The sequence below is a fragment of the Equus przewalskii genome, chromosome 4, assembly GCF_037783145.1.
Source record: "Equus przewalskii isolate Varuska chromosome 4, EquPr2, whole genome shotgun sequence".
NCBI lineage: Eukaryota > Metazoa > Chordata > Mammalia > Perissodactyla > Equidae > Equus > Equus przewalskii.
This window is the reverse complement of record NC_091834.1, coordinates 65,424,250-65,449,340: the sequence shown is the minus strand read 5'-3', so window position 1 is coordinate 65,449,340 and position 25,091 is coordinate 65,424,250. Positions and strand designations below refer to the sequence as shown.

At 36.0% G+C, this 25,091-nt stretch overlaps 1 protein-coding gene across 2 annotated transcripts in view; it reads left to right on the top strand.

Moving 5' to 3' along the window:
• Positions 1-19,301, top strand: part of HERPUD2 (HERPUD family member 2) — a 42,597-nt gene extending 23,296 nt beyond the window's left edge. For both annotated transcript variants that reach the window (XM_070616237.1, XM_008523706.2), the window contains 4 exons: positions 14,102-14,224; positions 16,819-17,142; positions 17,831-17,945; positions 18,436-19,301. In XM_070616237.1, coding sequence (XP_070472338.1) covers positions 14,102-14,224; positions 16,819-17,142; positions 17,831-17,945; positions 18,436-18,597 — 724 coding nt within the window. In that variant the 3' untranslated portion in view covers positions 18,598-19,301. The remainder of the gene's footprint in view (positions 1-14,101; positions 14,225-16,818; positions 17,143-17,830; positions 17,946-18,435) is intronic.
• The last annotated feature ends 5,790 nt before the right edge of the window (positions 19,302-25,091 follow it).

The window sequence follows — 25,091 nt, the reverse complement described above, 5'->3', positions numbered from 1 at the left end:
TAAACAATTCAATTCTTAATGTAGAAAAACAAAGCTGAGTTTATAGCAAAATACAAGAAAATTCATTTGTCTTATATTTCTTGAATGCAAAGCTTTTCCTCTAAAAATAAGTGTTTAGATGAGGCTGATCGTAGACTTTTATAAAGCACCTGTGAAATTATTTTTGTCTTCAGAAAATGATTACTACAAACTAAAACTTAGTTATTTGTAGAATATAATGTTCTCGGGGTTTACATTATGGAATAATAGCTTAAAATACTTTCTATTTTATGACAGTGATTCATTTCCTATCTTTTTTGCAGAGTAAGACAATTCATTCCTTTCCATTTATATAGTGATTTTACTTATTTAATTTGGTAGTAGTGGTGGAGGGTGAGAGTATTATGCATATAATAAACCTGGGAGAATGTGTAATGACATGTTAATAATAGTTATCTGTGGGTAATAAGATTGTTAACTCTTTCTAATACTTAAAGTAAATATATTCACAAAAGAACGCTTATAAGGTTACAGGTCTTCAGAATAAGACTATAGATATCTTGGGCAAAGAGTAATAATTTTTCCAGGCTGTTGAGGAAATCAGCAAACAAGAGAGACAAAGGCATTCAGCTCTCAACAGTATATTAAACAGATTAGAAAAATCTGCAATAGTGTTTATTTTGCCAAAAGTGAGTATTAAAATGATGAACAATAAAATCATTAAAGATATTTCGACTTCACTTAGGGAATCTATTAATAGCTGAATAATGTTTGGTTTTAAATCAGGAGGGCAGTATAGCTTAGTGGCTGTACAGATTCTGGAGCCAGGCTGCCTTGATTTGAATCCTGGCTCTATCAGCTGACTTGGGTGAGTCTCCTCCCCACTTTGCTTCAGTTTGCTTGTTATCTGGAGATGAGTACTTATCATACAGAATTTCAATGTGGATTAAAAGAGTTCATGCATGTAAAGTGTTTAGTTGTGTTAGCAATTGCTTGTAAATTCATTCCTACTTATAAATGAATGTTCTACATCCATTCAGCAAATAGATTTATAGGCAGCTGTGTGTCTGGTATACTGAAACATTTGAATGAATGAATGCCAGTGCTGGGTGCTAGAAAAGAAATCTTTATTTTTGGAAAACGCTTTGTGATTTACAAAGCAATTTACATGAAAGTTCAATAAGTAGGTTATTCTCTTCAACAGTGAATGTGATTTAACTTAATCTCATAGTTGTAATTTTTTACTAATGAAGACTTTACATTTGTCTTTAAGTAAATTTTATTTCACAGTCTTAGCCTTAAGTGTGCATAAGCAGTAATTTAGTGACCTTGAAAAATTCACCTGCAAAATATAAGCTTTGTGCTTCTTTTTAAAACTTCAGTACAGCTTATATTTAACTAGTCACATATATTTTCTACCATGTAGGTTAATATTCTCAATCTTTAGTTATCTTGTTAAAATGGCTAAATCCTGGTCCCTATTCTCTGAGGTTTTGAATCACTAGGTTTGGGGTGGTGCTCAGGGAACCTCACTTTGAGAAATCCCAATGCAGGTGATGATTTGCTCATCTAGCTCTTGAGGAAACATGAGGTGATCAAAGCAGTACATGTGCATCATGCATTGACTGTCATTTTTTATGTCACATTTATAAATTCTGACTGACCAGTTTGGATTCAGTCTGCTGTGCTGTCACATTTATTTACTTTAACTCCAAAAATTGCTGGCTGGTTTATAGAATACTCATTGTTTTGTACATTCAGTTTTTTCCTTCTGAAATAGTAATAGCGTTGTTTTATAATTAGTAAAACTGAAAACCTACTCATTGTATCCTCCTGTAGTATCTGATTTTTTAAAGTAAAAGTTGCTTGTAGCCACCACCCAGAAATAACCATTACTAACATTTTTGTAGTTTTCTTCCAAACACTTATTCTAAGTATACTTTTAAATAGAAATATCATACTATTTTATTTTGTAAATACTTTTGAAAACATAATGTAGCCTGGATGTATTTCCAGATTAATTGTAAATCTCCAGCATTTAAAGTCTTTACTAGGAATAAATTTAGCCAAGGAGGTGAAAGAACTGCACACTGAAAACTATGACATTGATGAAAGAAATTGAAGAAGACACAAATAAATGGAAAGATATTCTGTGCTCATGGATTGGAAGAATTAATAGGTTAAAATGTCCATATTACCCAAAGCAATCTACGCAATCAAAATTCTAGTGGCGTTTTTCACAGGAACAGAACAAACAATCCTAAAATTTGTATGGAACCACAAAAGACCCCAAATAGCCAAAGCAATCTGGAGAAAGAAGAACAAAGCTGGAGGCATCATGCTCCCTGATCTCAAACTATACTACATAGCTATAGTAATCAAAACAGTATGGTATTGGCATATAAACAGACACATTAGATTGGTGGAACCGAATAGGGAACCTAGAAATAAACCTAAACATATATGGCCAATTAGTTTATGACAAAGGCAGCAAGAATATTCAGTGGGGAAAGGACAGTCTCTTCAATACATGGTCTTGGGACAACTGGACAGCCACATGCAACAAAAGAAAAGTCGACTGCTATCTTACACAATACACAAAAATTAACTCAAAACAGATTAAAGACTTGAATGTAAGGCCTGAAACCATAAAACTCCTAGAAAAAAACCTAGGTGGTAGGCTCCTTGACATTGGTCTTAGTGATGATTTTTGGATCTGACTCCAGAAGCCAAGGCAATAAAAGCAAAAAAAAAAGCAAGTGAGACGGTATCAAAGTAAAAACCTTCTGCATGGCAAAGGAAATCACTAACAAAATGAAAAGGCAACGTACTGAATGGGAGAAAATATTTGCAAATCATAAGTCTGATAAGAGGTTATATCCAAAATATATAAAGAACTCATACAACTCAATGGTAAAAAAAACAAATGATTTTATTAAAAGCTGGGCAGAGGATCTGAATGGACATTTTTCCAAAGAAGACATACAGATGGCTATTAGGCACATGAAAAGATGCTCAGGATCACTAATCATCAGGGAAATGCAAAACAAAACCACAGTGAGATATCATCTTACACCTCTTAGAATGGCTGTTATCAAAAAGACAAGAAATAACAAGTGTTGGTGAGGATGTGGAGAAAAGGAAACACTTGTGCACTGTTGATGGGAATGTAAATTGGTGCAGCCACTATGGAAAACAGTATGGAGATTCCTCAAAAAATTAATCAATAAAACTACCATGTAATTGAACAGTTCCACTTTTGGGTATTTATCCAAAGGAAATGAAAACAGTAACTTGAAAAGATATCTGCACCTCCATGTTCACTGCAGTGTTATTTACAATAGCCGTGATATGGAAACAGCCTTAGTGTCCACCAGTGGATGAATGGACAAAGATGGCGTACACACGTGTCACACACACACACACACACACACACACAATGGAATACTATTCAGCCATAAAAAAGGATGAAATCTTGCCCTTTGCAATAACATGGATAAACCGTGAGGTCATTAGACTAGGTGAAATAAGTCAGACAAGGAAAGACAAATGCTGTATCATCTCATATGTGGAATCTAAAAAAGAACACAAAAAGCCCTCAAACTCATAGATATAGAGAACAGACTGGTGGTTGCCAGAAGGGAGGGGGCATGGACAGTGGATGAAATGGGTGTAGGGGGTCAAAGGTACAGACTTCCAGTTATAAAACAAGTAAGTCATGGGGATGTAATGTATAGCATGGTGACTATACTTAACAATACTGTATTGCATATTTGAAAGTTGCTAAGAGAGTAAATCTTAAAAGTCCTCATCACAAGAAAAAAATTTTTTTTGTAACTGTGTATGGTGATGATGGTAACTAGACTTATGGAGTGATCAGTTTGCAATATATACAAATAGCGAATCATTATGTTGTACACCTGAAACTAATATAAAGTTATATGTCACTTATACCTCAATAAAAAAAATCATCCTGATAATAATGAGAACACAAAACTAAAATGCAAATGGAGAGACAAAAACAAAACAAAACACATTACAGCATGCTTGTTTTCTCCGTTTTGCCATAAACTAGTAAACTAGTTTATGGTTTCCGATTCACTGCTCTCCAGCTTGGGGATGCAGAGCATGTCTCCTCTTAACTCTGATTTCAGAGCAGAGGTTATAGAACTCTAGACTCCCTATCAATTTAGATACACATTCAGCATGTACATGGGCAGACTCTCTGCCCCCTAACTTACCATCATACCTAGACTGACTATAAAACTATTGGAGTTCAGATGGTTTCCTTATGGTTTCCATAGCACTTATATACATATGCATTCTCTCCTTCAATCTAAGAAAGAAAGAAAAGAAAAAAAAAAGAACCACTTCAAGAGGAAGGTGTTATATTTATCCCTGTCTTGCAGGTGAAGAAACAGAAATTCAGAGCAGTCATTCATTTACTCATTCATATGCTCATATAGTTAACAAATATTTATTCAGTGTCTCCAGGCCCTGTAGCACTGTGCCAACCTCCAGTGGTGTTAAGATGAATAAAAAACCATGCATAATCTTGATTTACTCAAGATTAAATGGGTAGTTAGTGGCAGAGCTGGGACTGGAGGCTACGTATTTTGATTGCAAATATTGTGCTCTTTCTAGCAGGCCATGCCGCCCACTGTAGCTCTCTTCTTTGTAAATAGTTCTTACCGCAGACAGCCCTCCTGCTCTGCTGCAATACTGTCTGAGCTCCCCCACTTTGGCCAGATGGTGACATGTGGCACTCTGGATGGACTCTCATATTCACACCAGTGTTCTTTAGACATCGTTCAACATTTATTTAGGGTGATTGAGCTCTGGAATGGAGTTAGGGGTGGGAATGAGGAATGCGGAGGAGGACCACTAGAGGTAGTGCCCATTAGCAAAATAAAAACCCTGCACCTAACCAGAAGTTCAAGACCAAGTATTGTTATTTGACCACGAACATGCTTACAAAGCCCTTAATCCCCTTCCTACCACCCCAAGCAGCTTATCAAAATATTCCTTCCAAACATCTGTAGTTCTCCCCCTGAGAGGAGATCCAAGAAGTACAATTTTCTCCAGTTTCTTATATTCTAGTAATGCCTTAGTTTAATGCCCCAGTTGCCCACTCCTTCCTTAGTTTTCTTCTGCACCCACTTTTTTGAAATAGCCTTTGATCAGCACTTTGTCAAATCATAGTTTCCTTATACACCACCTAGTTCAAAGCCTGTTCTTTCCAAGGAGACGACTTTGCACCCAGAACATTTCATCTTCCCAACTTGATCTCTGCACATCTCAGCATCTGATGTCCGCGTATTGAAAGGAAAAAAGCTGTGATTTTTCGTTGTGTGGATATATCAATTTGTTTACTCTTCTATTGAAGACTGTTTTTAGTTGGTTTTACTGCATAATGACCTCAAAATCTCAGTGGCTTACAGCAATGCACTTTACTTTTCTTGCTCATGGGTTTATTAGTCACTCAAGACAGCTCTGCTTCAGGCTGTAAGTTGAGTTCGTCTGTTTCATGTTTCTCATTCTCGGTGGACCAGTCATTCCCTAGGGCGTGTTCTTCTTAGGACAAATGACAGAAATGCACGAGGGTAAGTTAACCACTGAGCACATTTAAAACCTCTACATGTGTCACATTTACTAACATTCCATGGGCCAAAACAAGTCACATGGCCACGCTCAATACCAGTGGATGGGGAGGTATTGCCAAATACCAGTACTGTGTTGGTAAATGCGTAACAAGGGACTTTTTCTGGGGGAAAAAGTAAAGTTGATTGATAGCATTTGCTGATTTCTCTGGTATTAAATACTTTCACTGTGGCTGATTTCAAGACACCAAGAGTTGGCTCACAAAATTCCTGGACTTTAGCAATTAGTTCTTTGAGCCGGTATGAGCTGGCACAAGCCAGCTCTGCCACTGTGTGGCAGAGAGTACACATGTGTACTTCTGTTATAGAAGAGTCAAGAATTAGGGCAATCTTCTGTCATAAATGTTGGGGTTTTTAATTTTTCTTTCCACTAAACATCACCACAATCAACAATCTTAAATGTACTTACATATTAGCAGTTATACTTTTAGGATAAATTGTCAGAAGGGGAATTATTGGGTCAAAGTATTTTTAAGACTTTTCGAAGCTCTTACTACTGCAAAATTGCAGTAAAGTAGTACCAGCTTACTCTTCCCAAAACAGTTGTTATTGAAGAGCCTGATTCCTCATACCCTTATAAATATGTACTTGCCAGTGTGATAAATTGGAATATCCTTGTTTTAATTTGAATACCTGATAAAGAGACATTATTTTTCTTTTGTTTTGTGATGTGCTTATTGGTGTGTTGATATTTTTAAAAATTCATTTGTGACAGTTCTTTATCTAAAAGGATATTAGTGATTAATACTTATTGAACACTTAGCACAAGCTAGGCGTTGTATCAAGCCCTTTCACATACTTTATTTCATTGAATTTTACATCAACTCTATGGTCTAGGTACTGTTTTCTCCCCTTTTATGGGTGAGGAGAAGGAGCCTTAAAAGGTTATGTAGCTTGTCTGAGTTCACAGAAGTGAACAGTAGCAGAACTAGAATTCAAATCCATGTCTGACTTGAAAGTCTGTGTTCTTAACAGTCTTGTTGAGTTGACTCTTCTCTTTGTGTATCATTTGTTTCAGTATTTTTTCCTAGGTTATCATTTGTGTTTTGACTTCATTTGTAACGGTGGTTCTCTCCCCTCTGCCCTTCCACTTGAAACTTTTCTTTAGTCAGATCTACTGGTCAGATTGTAAGTACTGATGTCTTGAGTAAGCAAATCTGTATGGGGACCTTGTGACTTTATTCAGTAAAAGTTATAATTTGCTGTATACCAGGCACTGAAGACAGGAAAATGAATCATGTCCTTGCCCTCAATGGAAGTAGGTCAGATACACAAATGAATTACCATCTGCTGATGTGCTAGCATGGTCTTGAAAAAAACACTGCGGGAGCCTGGAGGAGGGAGTAACTGTCTCTGCTTTCAGGAGTAGGGAGGGCTTTATACTGGTAACATCTGAGCTGATTTTAAGGAAAGTTCATCAAGGAGAACAAATCAAGTGTGGAGAGTCTTGGAAAGGCGGATTCTGGGACAAAGTGGGGATTCCATGTAGTTGCTGCATCATTGTATGGAGTGGGGTCGGGGGTGGAATAAGGCTCACTTAACAGGTTTTCTGTGAAAGCATTTGTTTCTGATTGTTGAGGTTTACAGTTCCCTCTGTCCAATCATCTAAAGACAGCCGTTTGTTAACATTTAGTATTTCCTTCCAGTATCCTTTTCTTTGTAAATGGTTTTCTTTAATATAGTTGTAATTTTTACTATGTTAACATTATGTTTTCGTTTAGTGTTGAAAAATTAATTAAATGAAATTTATTAGGTACTAGATTAAATAGTTGCTTATAATTAGTACTTTGTTTCAGTGTTTTCTTGCTGTTCATATGAAGTTGTTCAACACATTTATTGTGCTAAATGCAGGAGATATAATAATGGGTAAAGGAGCAGAGTTTGGTCAGACAGGAGAGTATATAGCCAATTTCCTTTTTTAGTTATTTTCTAAGAGGTAATACATGTGAATGATACCATTTTTAAAATGAACAAAGTGTACAAGAGTTTTATTCTTGTGTCTCCTAGCTACCCAGTTGCCTTCCTCAGGGGCAACCGTTATAGCTGTTTGCTTTATATTATTCCAGGGACAAACTGTGCTTACACAAATGTGTGTGTGCACACATGGGTGTGTGGATTTAACACATATAGTAGCATACTTCCTATACACACTAGCCTAACATTTTGTTTTTTCACTAAATACATTAATGCCCTGTATTAATACAGAAGAGCTATCCAATTCTTTATTAAATGTACAATATTCCATTATATAGATTATTATAATTTAATGAATCAGTCCTCTGTTGATATATATAGGTTAAACAGTCAATATTTTTATTCACTGCTTTTTCTTTTTGCTATTTGTTAGCCAATTTCATTTTTTTATTGAATATATTTGACATATGACATTGTGTAAATGTAAGGTGTACAGCATACTAATTCGATACATTTATATATTGCAGTATGATTACCATTGTAGCAATATTTAGCACCTCTGTCACACTTCGTAATTGTCCTTTTTCAGTGGTTGAAATAAGTTCTAGACTCTTAGCAAGTTTGATTATTAAAGTACAATATTGCTATCTATATTTACCATACTGTGCATTAATCTCTAGGATTTATTTACTACTCATTGCAAGCACTGCTTTTTTTAATTTTTAAAAATTTTATTATACTTTTTAAACATTCAGAGAGTACGGAAAATATTATAATGCACCTCTATTTACCTAACACCTAGCTTTAATAGCTATTAACAGACTACCATTCTTCATCTATTCCCTCGGCTCCTCCTTTTTTCTTGGGCTGGAGTATTTTTAAAGCAAAACCTAGACATCATATCATTTCATCTATGAATACTTTAACTGTGTACCTGTAACAGATAGATATGACAGAAATGGGCTATAAAAAATCTTAATCACAAACCATTAGAACACAACAAAATTAAAAAATTTTTAATGTCATACCCAGTTTTCAGTTTTCCCTCATTGTCTCAAATATCTTTTATGGTTGTTTTAATTGAATCATTATTCAAAGAGGTTGACATATTACATTTGGTTGATGTTTCTTAAGTCTCTTCTAATCTGATCCCTTATTCCTTTCTTTTTTAACTTCATGCCTTTTCTTTTGTTCTATGTAATTTCCCACAGCAGTCTGGGTTTGGCTCACTACCTCTTCATGGTAGTTAGATCTAGGGCCTGATTAAATTCAGTTAAAGTTCAACTTAAAAAAAATTTGTTAGCTTATGTGGTAAATATGAATTTTGTTAAATCACTTTTATAAAACATTTTGACAGTTGACTAACAAATATTGTAATTCCCCAATTTTAGTCTCTTAACACCATAGAAGTTTGTTTCCTACTCATATAATAGTCTGATTCTGGTGATTGCCATCCCCATGTGGGTGACTTTCCTCCCTATGGTGATTCAAGGATGTAGGGTTCTTCCACTTTCTGTCTCTTTACCTCGTAAGGTCTTGGAGTTCATCTGTGTATACTTGGAAAGTGGAGAGAAAAGAGCATAGGGAAACACACCTACTTTGTAAATACCTGGCCTAGAAGTGATATATTCCACTGCCACTCACATTCCACCAGCAAGAACTAGCCACACAGCCCAGTGAATTGCAAGTGGAACTAGGAAATGTGGTCCCCAGCTAGGGAGCCACTTCACCGCAAAATCTCAATACTAGAGAAAGAAGCACAAATTTTGGTGAACATATCATCATATCTCCCTCCCTAGCAATGATAATAACAATGTTTATTAATATTTGCTTACTTTGTGCCAGACATTGTTTGATATGTTTAATATATAATTTAACAATGCTATGGGGTAGGAAATGTTATTGTACCTATATACACAGAAGATGCTCCAGAGTATTTTTTACAAAAGATTTTCATATGATAGAAATTGAATCTTACTCTGATTTTTAATAAGAAATAGTAAATTTCATTTACATACAATATTAAAATGGAATGTGTGTATAAATAGAGATCAAAGAATAAAGATTTTATAAAAAAATATTGGATATAACGTGAAGTAACACCTTATGCTTTTTTACAACCAATCCCATTTTTAAAATTTTCATACATGAAATTATTTCATGACTAGTAAATGTTTTCAAGTGCTGTTTTTAACTGACAGTAGAAATTTGTTTGCTATATCGTGTTTCTGTCATGTAAAGAGATGATTACCAAAGAGAAGGAAAAATCAATTTTCTCTGTATGCCAGTACTTCTGACTTGCATAATTTTAACCTAAAGACTTTGATAATTTCCATTACTCTGCTTTAGATTTGAACAAAGTAGCAAAGGGTTTACTATCTACCTAATGATCGAGTACCCTGCTTTAGGTCATTATTCCAAACATTATTTTGGAATTACTGAAAATTTGAAAAAATGCTCGTTATATTTTATAACAGATTGGTTAGAGAACACTTAGAGAACACACACATATTAAAAACTTGAAATGATTTTTTTCTCTTTTCCGTTCCTACACATTGTCATCTTTGAACAGCCTCTCTGATTAAGCCCCATAGGGTGTGTTCTCTGTAGAATGCAGCCAAATGCAAACCTAACTGATTTCATACACTATGAAATTACAAACATTATAAATAGTAATGTTTAGTTATTTGGCTGATATGATCAGTTATAGAATGAAAGATGACAATGTGTAGAAATAGAAAAGAGAAATAATGCCTGTTCAGTTTTTCTGCCATGTCCTTTTGACACGATTTGAGTAATTTTTGATAATGTCAAAACTCATGCATGACAAGATGTCTCAGACTCATCTTGACCCTATTCCCAGGGAACCCTGGTAAGAAATGGTATTTAGAGTTTAAAATTTTTGGGGTTTTTTTGTCTTTAGAATTTATCCTGCTAGGAATGTACAGTTAAAATACTGTGTTTTAGTCAGTAGAATAATTATCTGTGTGGTTATGTTATGAAACTTGATATATAAGTTCATTAATTTCTGTTTCCTGAATTTTTTTTCTTATTAGTTTTTCTTTTTGATTTAGGTTTTTTCTTAATTACATAAAATATTTCTATGGTTCCAGTCTCAAATCTGTAAAACAAGATACATTCAGAGGGGCCTACTTTAATTTTACTCCCTCTTCCTGTTCTTCCTCTCCCGTAATAGGTAATTACTTTTATTATTTGTTTTTGGTTTATCCTTCCACTGTTTCTTTGTGAAAATTCAAGAAAATGTGTATAAACACATTATCTGTAAATATGCATACATGTATGTATATGTGCACACACACATGTATATATATATCCTTCTCATTTTAACACAAAAGGTAACATATGTATTCTTCTCCACCTTGTTTTTTAACAAAATAACACTTGGAATATCCAGGAGATCGCTCATAGGAGTATAGAGAGTCCTTTTTACATCTGCATACTGATTCACTGAGTGCATACACTATGACATCCAGTCTCCTGTGGCTGAATAGTTATTTCCAGTCTTTACTGTTACCAATAGTATTGTGATGCATAGCTTTGCACATACATCGTTTCGCATTTTTGCCAATTATCTTTAGGATAGATTCCTAGGAGTACAAGTGAGTCAAAGATAGGTCACAGAGTAAATGCGTTCATAGATGTGGAATTAGAAACAGATGATGTGTGCTTTGATAAAGTTCACTCTCTTTTTAATCATAAACTACTATCCCGGTCTTCAGTTTCTCTCTGTTATTAGGAGGAAGGAGGCTGGAAGGGGAATAGGATGATGTGTTGTTCCAAAGAGGGATGTGCAAAGGCGTAAAGGGCAGAGATGTGGAATTGTTTTCCATTTTTCATATCTCTTTAAGATAATTTTCAGAAGCAGAATAACTTGGGCAGCTGAGTATAACTGAACATTTCTAAAGGTGTTTAATTTTGTAAAATTGTTTTTTAAAGGCTTATTTCAGTTTATCCTGCTAGCAACGAAAGAGTTGGGGTTGACTTGTACCTCTTGTCAATACTGGATGTTGGCAGACAAAAAAAAAAGCCATCTTTATGTTAGTTTGCATTTATTTGGTGTCATAATAATTTCCATTTCTATGAGTTCTTTATATAGAAAAGATATTTGTTATTATTTATTGCAAACATTTTTTTCTGAGCTCTATCTCTTTAAATTTTATGGTGTCAAATATGTTGATTGCTTTTTTTGTACTTTCTTCTATTGCTTATAAGTTAGGAAACTCTTCCTCCTTCCAAAGGTTTGGAAAATAACCAATTATAATTTCTTCTAGATTTCCTGTGGTTTAACTTTTAATACTTTATTTTAGTCCACTTGAAACTTATTTGAATATTTGGAATGAGGTGAAGCTTTAAGCTCCCTTCCCCCCACCGCCAATTTGGTAATCACTTTTCCCAGCACCAAATAATAATTCTCTATCATGTTGCTTAGTGATGCATCCTCTAGAATACATTAGTTTCTTATGTAATATGTTTCATTGATCTATTACTATATATTTTAATAACTTTATAATTTAGTGTCAAATAAGTGCTTTATTTCTTGTTTTCTAGAGAGTTCCAAATGCATAGCATCTTGTCTGAAGGATAACTAACACAACTGAAGAATAATTAATACAACTGAATTTGTATGCCAAATTGGGCCTGGAATGTATCCTAGCAATTATGCAGTCCAATAGTTTTTAACTTACTGAGGAGAAAGGGAGGAAGCATGTTGGAATCATCTAGAAGAGTTTATTAATTTTTATTTTTGGCAAAATTAAAATTATTATTTTAATTCAAAATTAAAATTTATTTTTATTTTATCAAAAGTAAATTTGATAATCACCTTATGTTCTCAGCTGCAATAGGGTGAGATGGGAAGCTATAGTAATTTTTTCAAAGTGATTGTTAGTGGCCTTTTCTTCCCTTGACCTTTTAAAAACAGTGACAAAGTCCAGCCTTCCCATTTTACAGTTGAAGTAACGGACTTGTGTGAGCTTATATTTCTTCTTAGTAGTGGAGATGGGTGGAGCTCTACTTTCAGGGGGATAGGTTTTTTTCTTAGTTAGAAATACCAAGAAAATTTAAAATATACACCTTGGTACAGACTTGTATTGTTGCTAATATTTGATTTAGGTAGTTTTCAGAGTCGCTCAGATGTGTCAGCTCACTGGTGGAAATGCCAAGATCTTTATACAGATGTTTTATGATACTCCTCCGCTCCAGTGGTATGGCTTTCTCTTGAGGTTTGATCACTAATTGACATCTTTTTAAAGGAATAGGTGGGTTAGGGTTCTTTTCCTCCTCTTCTACAGGACTTGTTTATCAAGATCTGGGAGGAACTCTCATAGAGGCTTCTAAGCTTTTCCTTCTTAATTCAGTATGTGGGAAAGCTTGGGAAGTAGGGGGAAGGCTATATTCAGGAGGTAGAAGAATCTTCTGAGGATAGGAGCCGCTGTATGGCTCCCATTCCTCCTTCAAGGATGAGGAAAGTTCGGGTAATATGTAGGAGAGTTGGTGCCTCAGTTACACCGGTTGCCTTAACTACATCTGTTGATAAATTTTAGTTTCCCAAGCTCTTCTAAATTAGGTTTCTATAATCAGTTATTTCCAGTTGTATGTTCACAGTCTTTAGAATATAAAATTAGAGTTCATGAATTTGTTAATTATTCTTATCTCACTCTGGATAGACCACACTAATATTAGTTGAAGATAAAATTCAAGTAATATGAAGAAAAGGAGGGTTAGAAATTCACAGATTCTGCATTTACTTATATATTTATCCATGTAGTTTTCTTGATGTATGTGAATTACACACTTTGGAGTCATGTTCATAGTTAGGGGTAGGAGAGAGTAAAAATAAAAATAGTTAACATTTACTGAATACAGACTAACAACCCTATGAGGAAGATTGTCTTATTAGACTCATCTTAGAGATGAAACTGAGGCATAGAGAAGTTAAATGTGACCTTCCACAAATTTTACTGAATTAATAGAAGTCTAACCTACTTTAAGAATGCATGTATAAATATGTTCTGCTAATCTTGGTTCTTTAATTAAAAAATATTTTACAGATTTTTATAATGTTCTTATTTTATAGCTGATAGCTGCTATGTTTTTAAGAATATTTTATTACTAATGTAAAATATCATTTGGCTAGTTCCCCCATTCCTCAAAATATTTTGTCACGAAGTTTGTTTTAGGTCTTTGGTTCTTAAGGAGAATGTACTTAAAATGTGATGAAAGTGTTTTTGGTCTTTTGTCCTTAAATGGAAAGATAGTAAATGTTCAGGCTTGCCACACATTTTGTGGATGATATGTTTTATTTGCCTGTTAAGACTGGGTTGAAATGTTAGTTCTGTATATTTGGGATCAGGGTCATCTTATATAAGCCATAATGTCTTATTTGAAGAATGCTGAAAATATTTTTCTTTTCTGTAAGATTTAATACATTTTGTCAGTGGATGACTTGTAGTTCAGAAATGAAAATTTAGAGAAATACTTTCAACTTCTAGAGCATTAAAGGACATTTCTCTATCTCTTTGTTGCAGAAATGTAGACAACCAGCTTCCCGGGCAAGCCATACCAGCTGGGTTCCCGGTGTACCCCGGTTTCAGCCCCCTGCAGATGCTGTGGTGGCAGCAGATGTATGCTCATCAGTATTATATGCAATAGTAAGTGGACTTCATTTTCTTGCTCAGTCGGTTATTTGCTTTATTTTCTTTTTCATCGTAATTAAGTTGATTTGGGATTTTATTTACTGATGTATTTCATTGGTTTTTTATAATGAGGACTTTGCTAACATCTCAGCAGATACTTTATTTTAAATTATTTGGCTAAAGGAAAAAAGGTTCACATGAGCTAAGCCTACTCTCTGCTTCTCCCTCTCTCCCCTTATTATATTTAGCAGTACTCAGATGCTTTCTTTAATATAACATTTTATCTATTTCAGAGGAGAAAACTTAGGAAAGTTTCACTGGAAGGCAGCAAATTTACATGAAGAGAGAGGAAGTTGAATGAGAAAGGGAACAGAAAGAATCTTATGTCAGGGAGGCTCATATTGATGTAGGGATCAGTTGTGGCTCATATACTTTCTGGACTGCCCTTATTTTAATAAGTCTTGCTTCTGGTCAGTGTGGAACAATCTTAGTATGGAGTACAGTTTCTCAGCCTTCATTCTTTTTGACTTCTTTTGCATTCATTTAACATTTCTCGCTTCTCTTTAATGTTCTCCTCTCCTTGTTTCTGTTATCCTCTTCATTCTTTTTATCTTTCTGATCACTCATTTTGTGTCCTTTGATAGCCTGTTTTCCCCCTTCTAAATGGTAGCATTCCTTGTTCAGTTAGACAGGCATTTGTATACTTACCATGTGCCTTATGACACTCAGTCTCGTAGGAAAGACAGCATTCATTCCTGGGCCAGTCCTCTTGGATTTCTTTCTTCCATGACCTTAGTTGGTAGATCTCTGTTGATGACTCCCAATTTTTTATCTCCTGTGCTTTGTCCTGTGTCTCCACTTAATTGCTGGAAGATTTCTTTAGGGAAATTTACCTTTCTCCTAAATTCAGTGTGTCTAAAATTTTGACTCCACCATTGTCTTAAGTGTGTTCTTCTTTGTCAGTGACACTGTCTCTTCTTAATCATCCTCTAAACTCTTAACCTTAAACAGCTTTGATTCTGGCTTTTGTTATCCCTGAACCCAGCAACTTACCAAGATGAGTTAATATGTTGTTTCTCGCTTCTGTCCTTCCCCTCTATCTTACTTCCTACTTTGCCCAGATCTTTTCTCATTTAACACCTGTTTTACTACAATCACTCTTTCTCCTTTTAGGCTCTTTACTGTATTTCATCATACTACTGCCATGCTAACTTACTTAACACATAATTGAGTCAGTCATTCCCCATCCCCCCAAATATCTGATGGCTTTCTTGCCTACAGTGTGAAGTCTGTCTCCTTATCCTTACTCTAGGCCTTACCCCGTAAAGCTAACCTGCTTTATGAATCTCATATCCTAGTATTCTCTTGCATAACTCCTTGGCTCCAGGGAGGCTGTTTGTTCCCTACCTCTTGCCATGGTAATAGTTGTCTTTTGAGTGACTGCTTTGTGCTTAGTACTCTACTAGATGCTTTACACCCCTTGTCTCATGTATAACCTCACAAGAACTGTGTGAGCTAAGTGGGGCTTATGGTAGCTTGCTAGTAAATCATATAATCTTATGTACATCATTTAACTTCTGAGCCTCAAGTTCTCACCTTAATGAAATAAGTTACCTATGAATCAGAATATCCATGAGGTAGGTAGTGTTTTTAGCAATTAAAAAGCCCTGTACAGATACAAGGTATTACTGTACTGGCTTAAATAGGATTTTGTAGCCTGAGGAACTTCTGTTTTATTTTATTCTGCTATCTTGACTTTTAAACTTTTTGTTGTAGAAAAATTTCATCATATGAAAAGATAGAATAGTAAAATGAATCAGTTTGTACTCATCACCCAGCATCAGCATTTATCAGTTCATGGCAATCTTGTTCTACAACTTTCCTCCCCGATGCTGGATAATTTAAAGCAAATCTCAGATATATTATAGTTTTTCTGGGAGCCTTTCACAGGAAAATTTATTTTGACTTTCAAGCAATCAGATTATTAGCAAACTTAGGACCGCAGTTCTTCATAAGTTTACAACGACCTATACCAGTGGTACCCGGATGGAGTTTCCAAAAGTCAGGATTGGGGCTTAGAGGTTGTTATCTGGGATCTAGGTAGTATTTTAAAATGCTAATACAAATCTTTTGTCACTGACAGTGGACACACAGGATTATGATCAATGTACGTTTTTAGACAAATCTTTCAAAACATGGGTCTGAGGGGAAGGTGGTTGGTGTAGGGGTATTCATCCCATGTAGAATAACAAAAGGGGCCATTAGTAAAAAGGTTTGGAAAAAGGTGTGGTCATTACCTTATAAAGTAATTTAGTGAAAGAGAGAAAAGATAGTGATTAACATGGCTGTTCTTATGCCTTCCACCTCTCCTCTACCGTCTTAGGCTACCAGGCTAAGAGAACATCCTTCCTGAGCTACTCCCACCATCAGTGTTGGCTCCGCTTTTCCACTGGGATCTGTGCTTACCTAAGAAATGTGTGCAGGAGTTGTGATAATCCATATTAGGCTTATGAAAAATACATATGGCTCCCCAGAAACTTTTGAAAAATATAATACAGTATGATAAAGGATTTTTTTCTTTTTAATATTTATTTTGGTGAATATTTCAGTCAAGCTGCAGTTTCAGCTCAGGCCACATCAAATGCCAGCCCAGCCGAGCCTGCTGCTTCACAGCCTCTAAATTTGGCACATGTTCCTGGAGAAGAACCCCCACCAGCTCCAAACCTAGTGGCCCAAGAAAATCGACCCATGAATGAGAATGTTCAAATGAACGCACAGGGAGGTCCGGTGCTAAACGAAGAAGACTTCAATCGAGACTGGCTAGACTGGATGTACACGTTCTCACGAGCTGCCATTCTCCTCAGCATTGTATACTTCTATTCTTCTTTCAGTCGGTTTATCATGGTCATGGGAGCCATGCTACTGGTTTATTTGTGAGTGATGTTCATTAACTTTCTGTGGTTTCTTTTAATTACTTTCTAAAACTGTTCAGCACAGAATCTGGCATGCGGTAGTCTGTTGTGAATGTTGAGTGAAGGAATATGAATGTTGGGCTTCAGATATCTGACACCAAAAGCAGAGCAGCTTATGTTGGATAGGAATGTTTATCAGAAGTAGATTTTTCCTTTACTGTCTTTTATAAAAATTGTTAATTCAGTTAGACATGCTCTATCAATTATTTAGAACTTGAAGAAGTGTATGATGCCCTCTTGCATAAGGATGTTCTTTTTAATTATAGTTATCAATAGTAAGTCCTATAGAGACAGGTCAGGTTTTTTTTCATAAGCAGACTAACTTTCCCTTGCTCCCCTTTCCCCAAGAGGCAAACAGATATCTATTTGAAATTCATTTTGAAAAATATCAAAAAAGATTTTATGATTCTTGATACTTAATATCTAGCCTAAAGCCAATTAAGCCCATGATAGACTTTTAGACTTAAATTGATTCTTGTTTTGCTGTCATTGCTTTAAGAGGGGTAGTTCTTGGCCCAAAGCAGGAGATTTGATCTTTTCATTTGTTATAGTTCTAATCACTTTTCTCTTGTAGGATACTAATGTTTTGTAGTATTACAAATAAAAACAGTTGCAACTTATTTTCTTTTCTCTTTATTTTACTGAGCAGACACCAGGCTGGATGGTTTCCTTTTAGGCAAGAAGGTCAACAACAGGCTCCCAACAATAATGCTGAAGTTAACAATGATGGGCAAAATGCAAACAACCTAGAACTTGAAGAAATGGTATGCTAATGAGGTTTTTGTACACTTGAAATCTAGATGTTTCCTCAACACTGTGTGAGCCCAACATCATAAAAGAGTCTTGGAGTATGCCATAAGTATTTGTGGATGGCACCTGAAGAAAAGTTTAACTTTTTATAAATTGTGTGGTTTCATCTGGGAGAACTTAGAATATAATAGTGAGTCAGTCATATATTAGAATTAAATGAGAAGAACTAACATTATTCTTCCTGAAAACAGTCTAGAAAGAAAATTATGCACACAGTAAGAATTTATTGCATTAAATTGTCAGTTATCGTTTTGAACTTGAACACTGAGGAATTTATCACTTTTGGACTTGATAAAGATTTCTGATGGCCAGATAGTACCATTTCCTTATTACATGCTCATATTCCTTCTTTCTATAGGAAGGAACTTAACTCTCTTTTTCTGTCGTGAGTTAATGCTAGCTGTTCAGATCACTTAGGAGTATGTTTCTTGTTTTGTTTAAAAGGAGCGTCTCATGGATGATGGGGTTGAAGATGAGAGTGGAGAAGATGCAGGTGAAGATGCCAGTGCGCTTCAAAGGCCTGGATTAATGGCATCAGCTTGGTCTTTTATCACCACCTTCTTTACTTCACTAATACCAGAGGGGCCTCCCCAGGTTGCCAATTAGACCTGAAAAACTGTGCCAGCTGCAAAGGAGGGTCTGACTTCAGGAAAGTGTTTAAATAACAGTGCAATTTCAAAAAAATTTATTACTTTTCATCATCATGTACAGAGGTGTTTTTTTCTTTAAGCTTCTCATGCATATGAATATTTTAAGCACAAGTGAACTACTAAATTTGTGATTTTTTTTTTAAGATCCTAACAGAACATAGTGTAACAATATTAGTCTTCCAGGTTTTACTAATTTCAATTATGTATATTATACCAAGACAGACCTGTTTGTGCATCTTATTTCTTTAGAGAGCTGCTTCACATATAAATGTCTATAACTTATAGTCCAGCCCTTCAATATGTAATTTGAATAAATATGTCTATTTTCTGTGAATTATCCCGAAATTTTAAACAGAATGACCTTATAGTTTTTAATAAAGAATATTATTTACCTAAAATGTGCTAGTAGCATCTTGCCCAGCCATAAAGCAATAAACTTCTCAATAATCTTACTTTTGACATTTGAATAAATAATGGAAACTTTATATTTTAAGGGCATGTATCCCATAAATTGGAATTAGTACCTTAAAAAAAAAAGGCAGCTCTTAATGGAATTAATAGTGATATAAAATGTTTGATACAGGCAGTACTTTTATAAAATAAGATATGCTGGAAATCACTCCCTGTAATTTTTTTAAATAAAAAGTCAATTATGGTAAACTGTCTCGTGATATTTGTTCAAACTCTTCAATAATCTACCCATTACATGCAAAAATCTGTGTAAATTTCAGTAGTTATTGGGAGGAATTGCTGAAGTCTTCAAGGTCATTTTCACCTCTTTCCGTTCCAGATGGTTATTTCCTGTTTCGGAGTTTAAAACCTCAACAGTTTATTTAAAAATCCTGGTGAAAGCCAATTCAGTATTTCATGAGAAAGAAGTAAGTTTCTTATAGGGTAGCTAATTAAAATTGAACAAATGAGGAAGGGAGAACTTATCATGGAAGGACTTTATCACACGAAGTGTATTATAAAGTTATGTGTGGTACTGGTGCAGTAACATATGATTAGATAATAGAATAAAACAGAAGATAAAGAAACATCCATGAATTATTCTGTAATTTGTTTACTCATAGTGATAAAGGTTTCAAGGGATAACTGGTTAACCTTTTGAAAAGTAAAATTAAGTTTGTGTTTATAGATTTCAGTCAAGACATCATGATTGAGTATGAGTAATTGAACCGTGGAAATACTAATAGAAAATATGGATGAATACTTGTATAATATTGGGATGAGAAAAATGCATTTATGGCAGAATCCCTAAAAGAAAAGGTTGCTAGGTATATAATGTTTTGACATACGTACTTAAAAGGCAAACAATTAGGGAAAAAGGTAAAGGTAATAAGTAAGTCTTAGATTCAGTAAAAAAAAAAAAAAGACACCCCAATAGGAAATGGGATAGTCTCTTAGTCAGCTTGGGCTGCTATAACAAATTACCAGACTGGGTGGCTTAAACAGCAAACGTTTATTTCTCACAGTTCTTGAGGCTGGCAGATCCAGTGTCTGGTGAAGGCCATCTTCCTAGCTTGTAGATGGCCGTCTTCTCGTTGTATCCTCACATGGCAGAGAGCAGAAGCAAGCTCTCTCCCATCTCATAAGGAAATTAGTTCTATTCATGAAGGCTCTACCCACAGGCCCTATTACCTCCCGAAGACCCCACCTCCTAAGACTATCACATTGAAGGGTATGATTTCAATATATGAGTTTTGGAGGACACAAATATTAAGTCCATAACAGATACAAACATGAGCAATAAACATGAAAAAAAAAATGTAATGTGCACAAGTTAAAATGATCAAATTGGTAAGATAATAATGCTCAGTGTTGTTGAAGCTGTAGGGGAGTGTAATACAGTATATATAACCTTTCCAGCAAGTATCAAATTTTCAAAATGTGTGCAGAATCATTCACTGTCATCCTATTGTTCCTGGAATGAAGATCAAAGTCCTTAACAGGGCTTACAAAGTCTTGAAAGTTTGGGTCTTTGCCCCTCTCAGTCTGTGCTCCCCCTTAATACCTCTGTTTTACCTGGGCTAGTCTTCCAATTCCAGCTCTCTGTCTTTCCAGCCCCAGGACTTTTTAAATTGCTGTTGTTTTTGCTTGGAACACAGTCCCTTCCATCTTTGCTCTTGTCATGCTTACTAATCATTCACCAGGTCTCAGCTAATGCCCGGTTCTTAGGGCAGCTGTTCTCTAGTAGCACTATTCTTTGCACTTAACACCGTTGCATTTTTCATTTATTTCCTTATTTGTTTCTCCCACGAGATATGAAGGCTATAAAACTTGGTGAATATATTTATGCTCATTATTATATCCCTGGTCCTAGAGGAATGCCCAGTAGTTAGTTCGATACTGAATGAGTGACTGAAAATGTGCATACCCTTTGAATCAGCAAAGTTTGAAAGGATATCAGGCATATGTGAGATTAGCTTTTAAGACATTCATTGCATTGATTATAATAGGAAGAAATTAGAACTAACATGTTCAACAGGGTGAGCTATGGTACATTTGTATGCTGTTCGGGTCCATGATTAGGGATGGCTTGTTTCAGGGCTGATGCAATCATTGCGTCCAGAGGGAAGGCCTGGATTTTAAGCCAGGAGCTAAATAAATAAACTGTCAAAGCTGGAAGAAAAGCTGTATAAGTCAGATCCTAAATCAGACCGAGTGAGTAGAGTAAGAATGCAGAGATGGTTATGAGATTGAGCAGCCTCTTTTCTTCTGTTGGGGGTTGGGGAGGGGAGAATTGGAGCTGTAGGATTCATAGAGGGGAAGTGGAGGACGCCCATCTGGAGGAGATGAGTAGGTCTCTGCCTCCTCAATGCAGGTTAGGGCCTTAGGAGACAGATGCTAGTCAGAGATCGCTCCTGTGCAGGAGTGTTGCTAACGGTTCTAAGAACCCTGGAATGTGTTACCTGATTTTAATTATTTTCCCTACATTGTTAATTCCCTCGTGTTAGTCTCACTTTTGGTAAGTCTTTGTCAAAAACTGCAGCCCAGTGTCTGCTGCGTTTTGGAAGATTCAGGGAGGAGCTGTGTCCATACTGGGGCCAGATGGTGCCTCGAGGGCGTTGGTAGCTTGGAGGTGGTTTCCAGATGGCAAAAGAGAACAGGAGCCCAGACACTGGCCTCTAGGCCAAATGGTGACCAGCAAGAATCAGCATGGATCTGAGGGATATAACACTTGCCAGGACTTCCTCCATTACTTACACATCACTTTCTACAGCCCAGCAGTGTGAGAGGGTTGGATTATGTCCCAAGGGGAAAAGGAAAGGGTGATCCTGAGGGCTGGAGAATTGGAGCATTTTCACCACAGTTTGGTGGCAGAGTTTATCGTTATTCTAACTAGTTTCTCTGGCCCGGGCTCCATCGTCACTTTTGAAACCTGGCTTTTCAAATTAGGGGACTAAAGGCCATGTTTAGAGCCTCATTTGTACAGCCCCAGTGGCAGTTTTTGCTTCACTGTTAAAAGACTAAGGTATGTTGACTTATATGTCAGCTTTCTGTAAGTCTGTGTAAAACAGACTCTAAGGCCTGTTGTATCTGGAACTGTGTTGCTGGATCTGCAAAACCACACCAGGCTCTGGAATATGGTGTTCTGAGTGTTTCCTGGGAGTGCCAATGTGGCTGGCTGACTCAACCTCCACGTGGCATCACTCACTCTAAGAGCAGCTTGGGAAAGTGAAAGAAACTGGCTGTATGGTGTGTACAAAGCACATCTATTATATATCCTACACATTAATATTTTGGATGTTTCAACATTTAAAAATACTTAAAAATTTTTTGAATTTTTTTATTGTGCTAAGAACATTTAACATAGGATCCACCCTCTTAACAGATTTTAAAGTGTACAATACAGTAGCATTTAAAAACATTTAAACAGGGGCCGGCCCCACGGCTGAGCAGTTAAGTTTGTACACTCTGCTTCGGCAGCCTGGGGTTTCGCTGGTTCGGCCCCTGGACGCGGACATGGCACTGCTCGTCAGGCCACAGTGAGGCGGCGTCTCACATGCCCCAACTAGAAGGGCCCGCAGCTAAAATATATACAACTATGTACCGGAGGGTTTTGGGGAGAAAAAGCAGAAAAAAACCACATTTAAACAAAACATTTAAAAACAGAAATGTTGCTTCTTGAATGTAAGTATTATGGAGCAGTGCAAGCCTTTTATTAAAATACTACAGAATCTTTGAAATAAAGTTTTTTCTTACAAAGAGAGCTCAGAATAATTAGAGTTTCTGTTTCAAAGCACCTGGAGCTTCTCTACTGTCGAGGAGTCTTAGTAAGTGGAAACCTTTTCCCAGTACAATGAGGCCTCAGCCCTAATGTGGGGAAGGCAGTAAAGATCTGTCTCCCTTTTCCAGAGCAAACCTCCGTGGTTACTGTCTCACATCACACTTGGGGGATAAACTCTAGACCCTACTCTAGGGGACCAGTTTCGTAAGTCTTCGTGCCAAAGCTTACTCACTTGATCCTGCTGCTAAATTTTGACTTTTACTCCAGTTGATCTTTTTTCTAAAATGAGCATGAAACCAATGCATAAACTATTTCATGTGGTACAGTGTGCCATTCCACCCAAGTGCTCCAGGGCCATAGGGAAGCTGAGGAAACTAAGATCTGTATAGGGTCTTTACCAGTGACCTTCACAGAGGGGGCATAGGGGAGTGGCTGCTGTTAGTGTTAATTAATAATAAAAATTACTATAATGCTTTAAAAATTGTTATTACAAACATTTGAATATTTGCTATATTCCTGGCTCTGTGCTAAGTGCCATAGCTGCATTTAAAAATAAGTCCTTAAGACAACTCAAGGTAGGTATTACTGTTACTGCCATTTCCCAGATGAGGACACTAAGACTCAGAGAGGTTAAATAGCTCACCTAAAGTCACATACTAGTAAGTGACAGAAACGAGATTTGAACTCAAGTCTATTTTACTTTAGAACTTGAACTCTTTTAAATTAATTATTCAAATAAAGCATATGGAGAGTTCAGCTTCCAGTAATGGGTGATGAGCTTGTTTTGCACCAACCCCTCTGCCCAGAAAGCTAGAAGAGTCAGAATATATGTATCTATTAAGGCATCAGAGAGCTATCAAGAAAGCAAGGGCCAATATTCCGGATAGATGAGGCCTAGATTTGGTGCCACTTTTTCCCCTCAAACACTTGTCAATTCAAGGGCAAGAAGCTGAGCAGAATTTTTAGAAGACTCATAGGAAACAAAAATTAGAGTTTAGGATGCACCAAATAGAAGTGGCCTTTAAACACACCAGGCTTTCTACTGGGACCCCAAAGGGCCACCCCTGGAATACAGGTGAACTGGAAATGTGCCTGTCCTCACAAGGGCTGAAGCCCAGCCTCAGATGATCTCAGTACCTAAATGAATGAGGCAGTTTGCCCCAAACCTAGAGGACAGCGAGGGGCGAAAATAAATCCCCTTTGAGGGAAGATAGCATCACACAATTTCTCAAATTCTCTCTATAATTTTTCAAAGTCTGTTAATAAAAAATAACTAGGAATACAAAAAACGTAAGATTTGACTAAAAATGAAAAAGTGAAGAAAAATAGACAGACCCTCAGAAAATTCAGATATTTAGCATTATCTGACAGAGACCTTTCAATAACTATGATTAAAATGTTAAGGGAATTAAATGACAAGATGGAGAAATTTCAGCAGAGAACTGGAACCTACATATAAAAGGAAATTCCAGAATTGAAGAATAATATAGCTGAAATTAAGAAAGTTTAAGAGAGGATTAGTGAACTGAAAGGTCGGAAAATATCCAGACTGATGCCGGGAGCAAAGGGCAGGCACAATAGTTGAAGAGATAATGGCTAAGAATTTTCCAAAATTGATGGAGCACACTGAGCCACAGATGTAAGAAATGCTACTGACCTCCAAACAGGGTAAATACAAAGGAAATCATGCCTAATTACTTCATAGTAAGACTCCTGAAAAAACATAGACAAATTTTAAAAGTAGCCAGAGGAAAATATAGGTCACTTCTGAAAGAGCAAAAATAAGTACACCTGTTAGGTGATATTTCCAAAGAGCTTAAAGAAAATAGCAGCCCACCTAGAAGAACGCAAGCAGCAAAAATATCCTTCAAAAGACATTTTCAGGCAAATGAAAACAGAATTTGTCACCATTGGAAAGTACCAAAAGTACCAAAGGAAAATAGTAACAGGTGTCTGAGCGGAATGGAAATGATTACAGATCACGGCTTGGAGGTACAGAAAGGAATTGAAAAAAACGGAAAGAGTAAATATGTGTATAAATCTAAAGGAATATTGCCATAAAACAATAATTTTATGCATTATGGTCTTACGTATATAAAGAACTAAAATACTTGACAAAAATAGCATATAAATCTAATGGGAGGCAAATAGAATTGAGTGTTCTGAGCTTCTCGAACTGTCTTGGAAATGGAAATGGTGAAGGCACTAATTTATTTTAG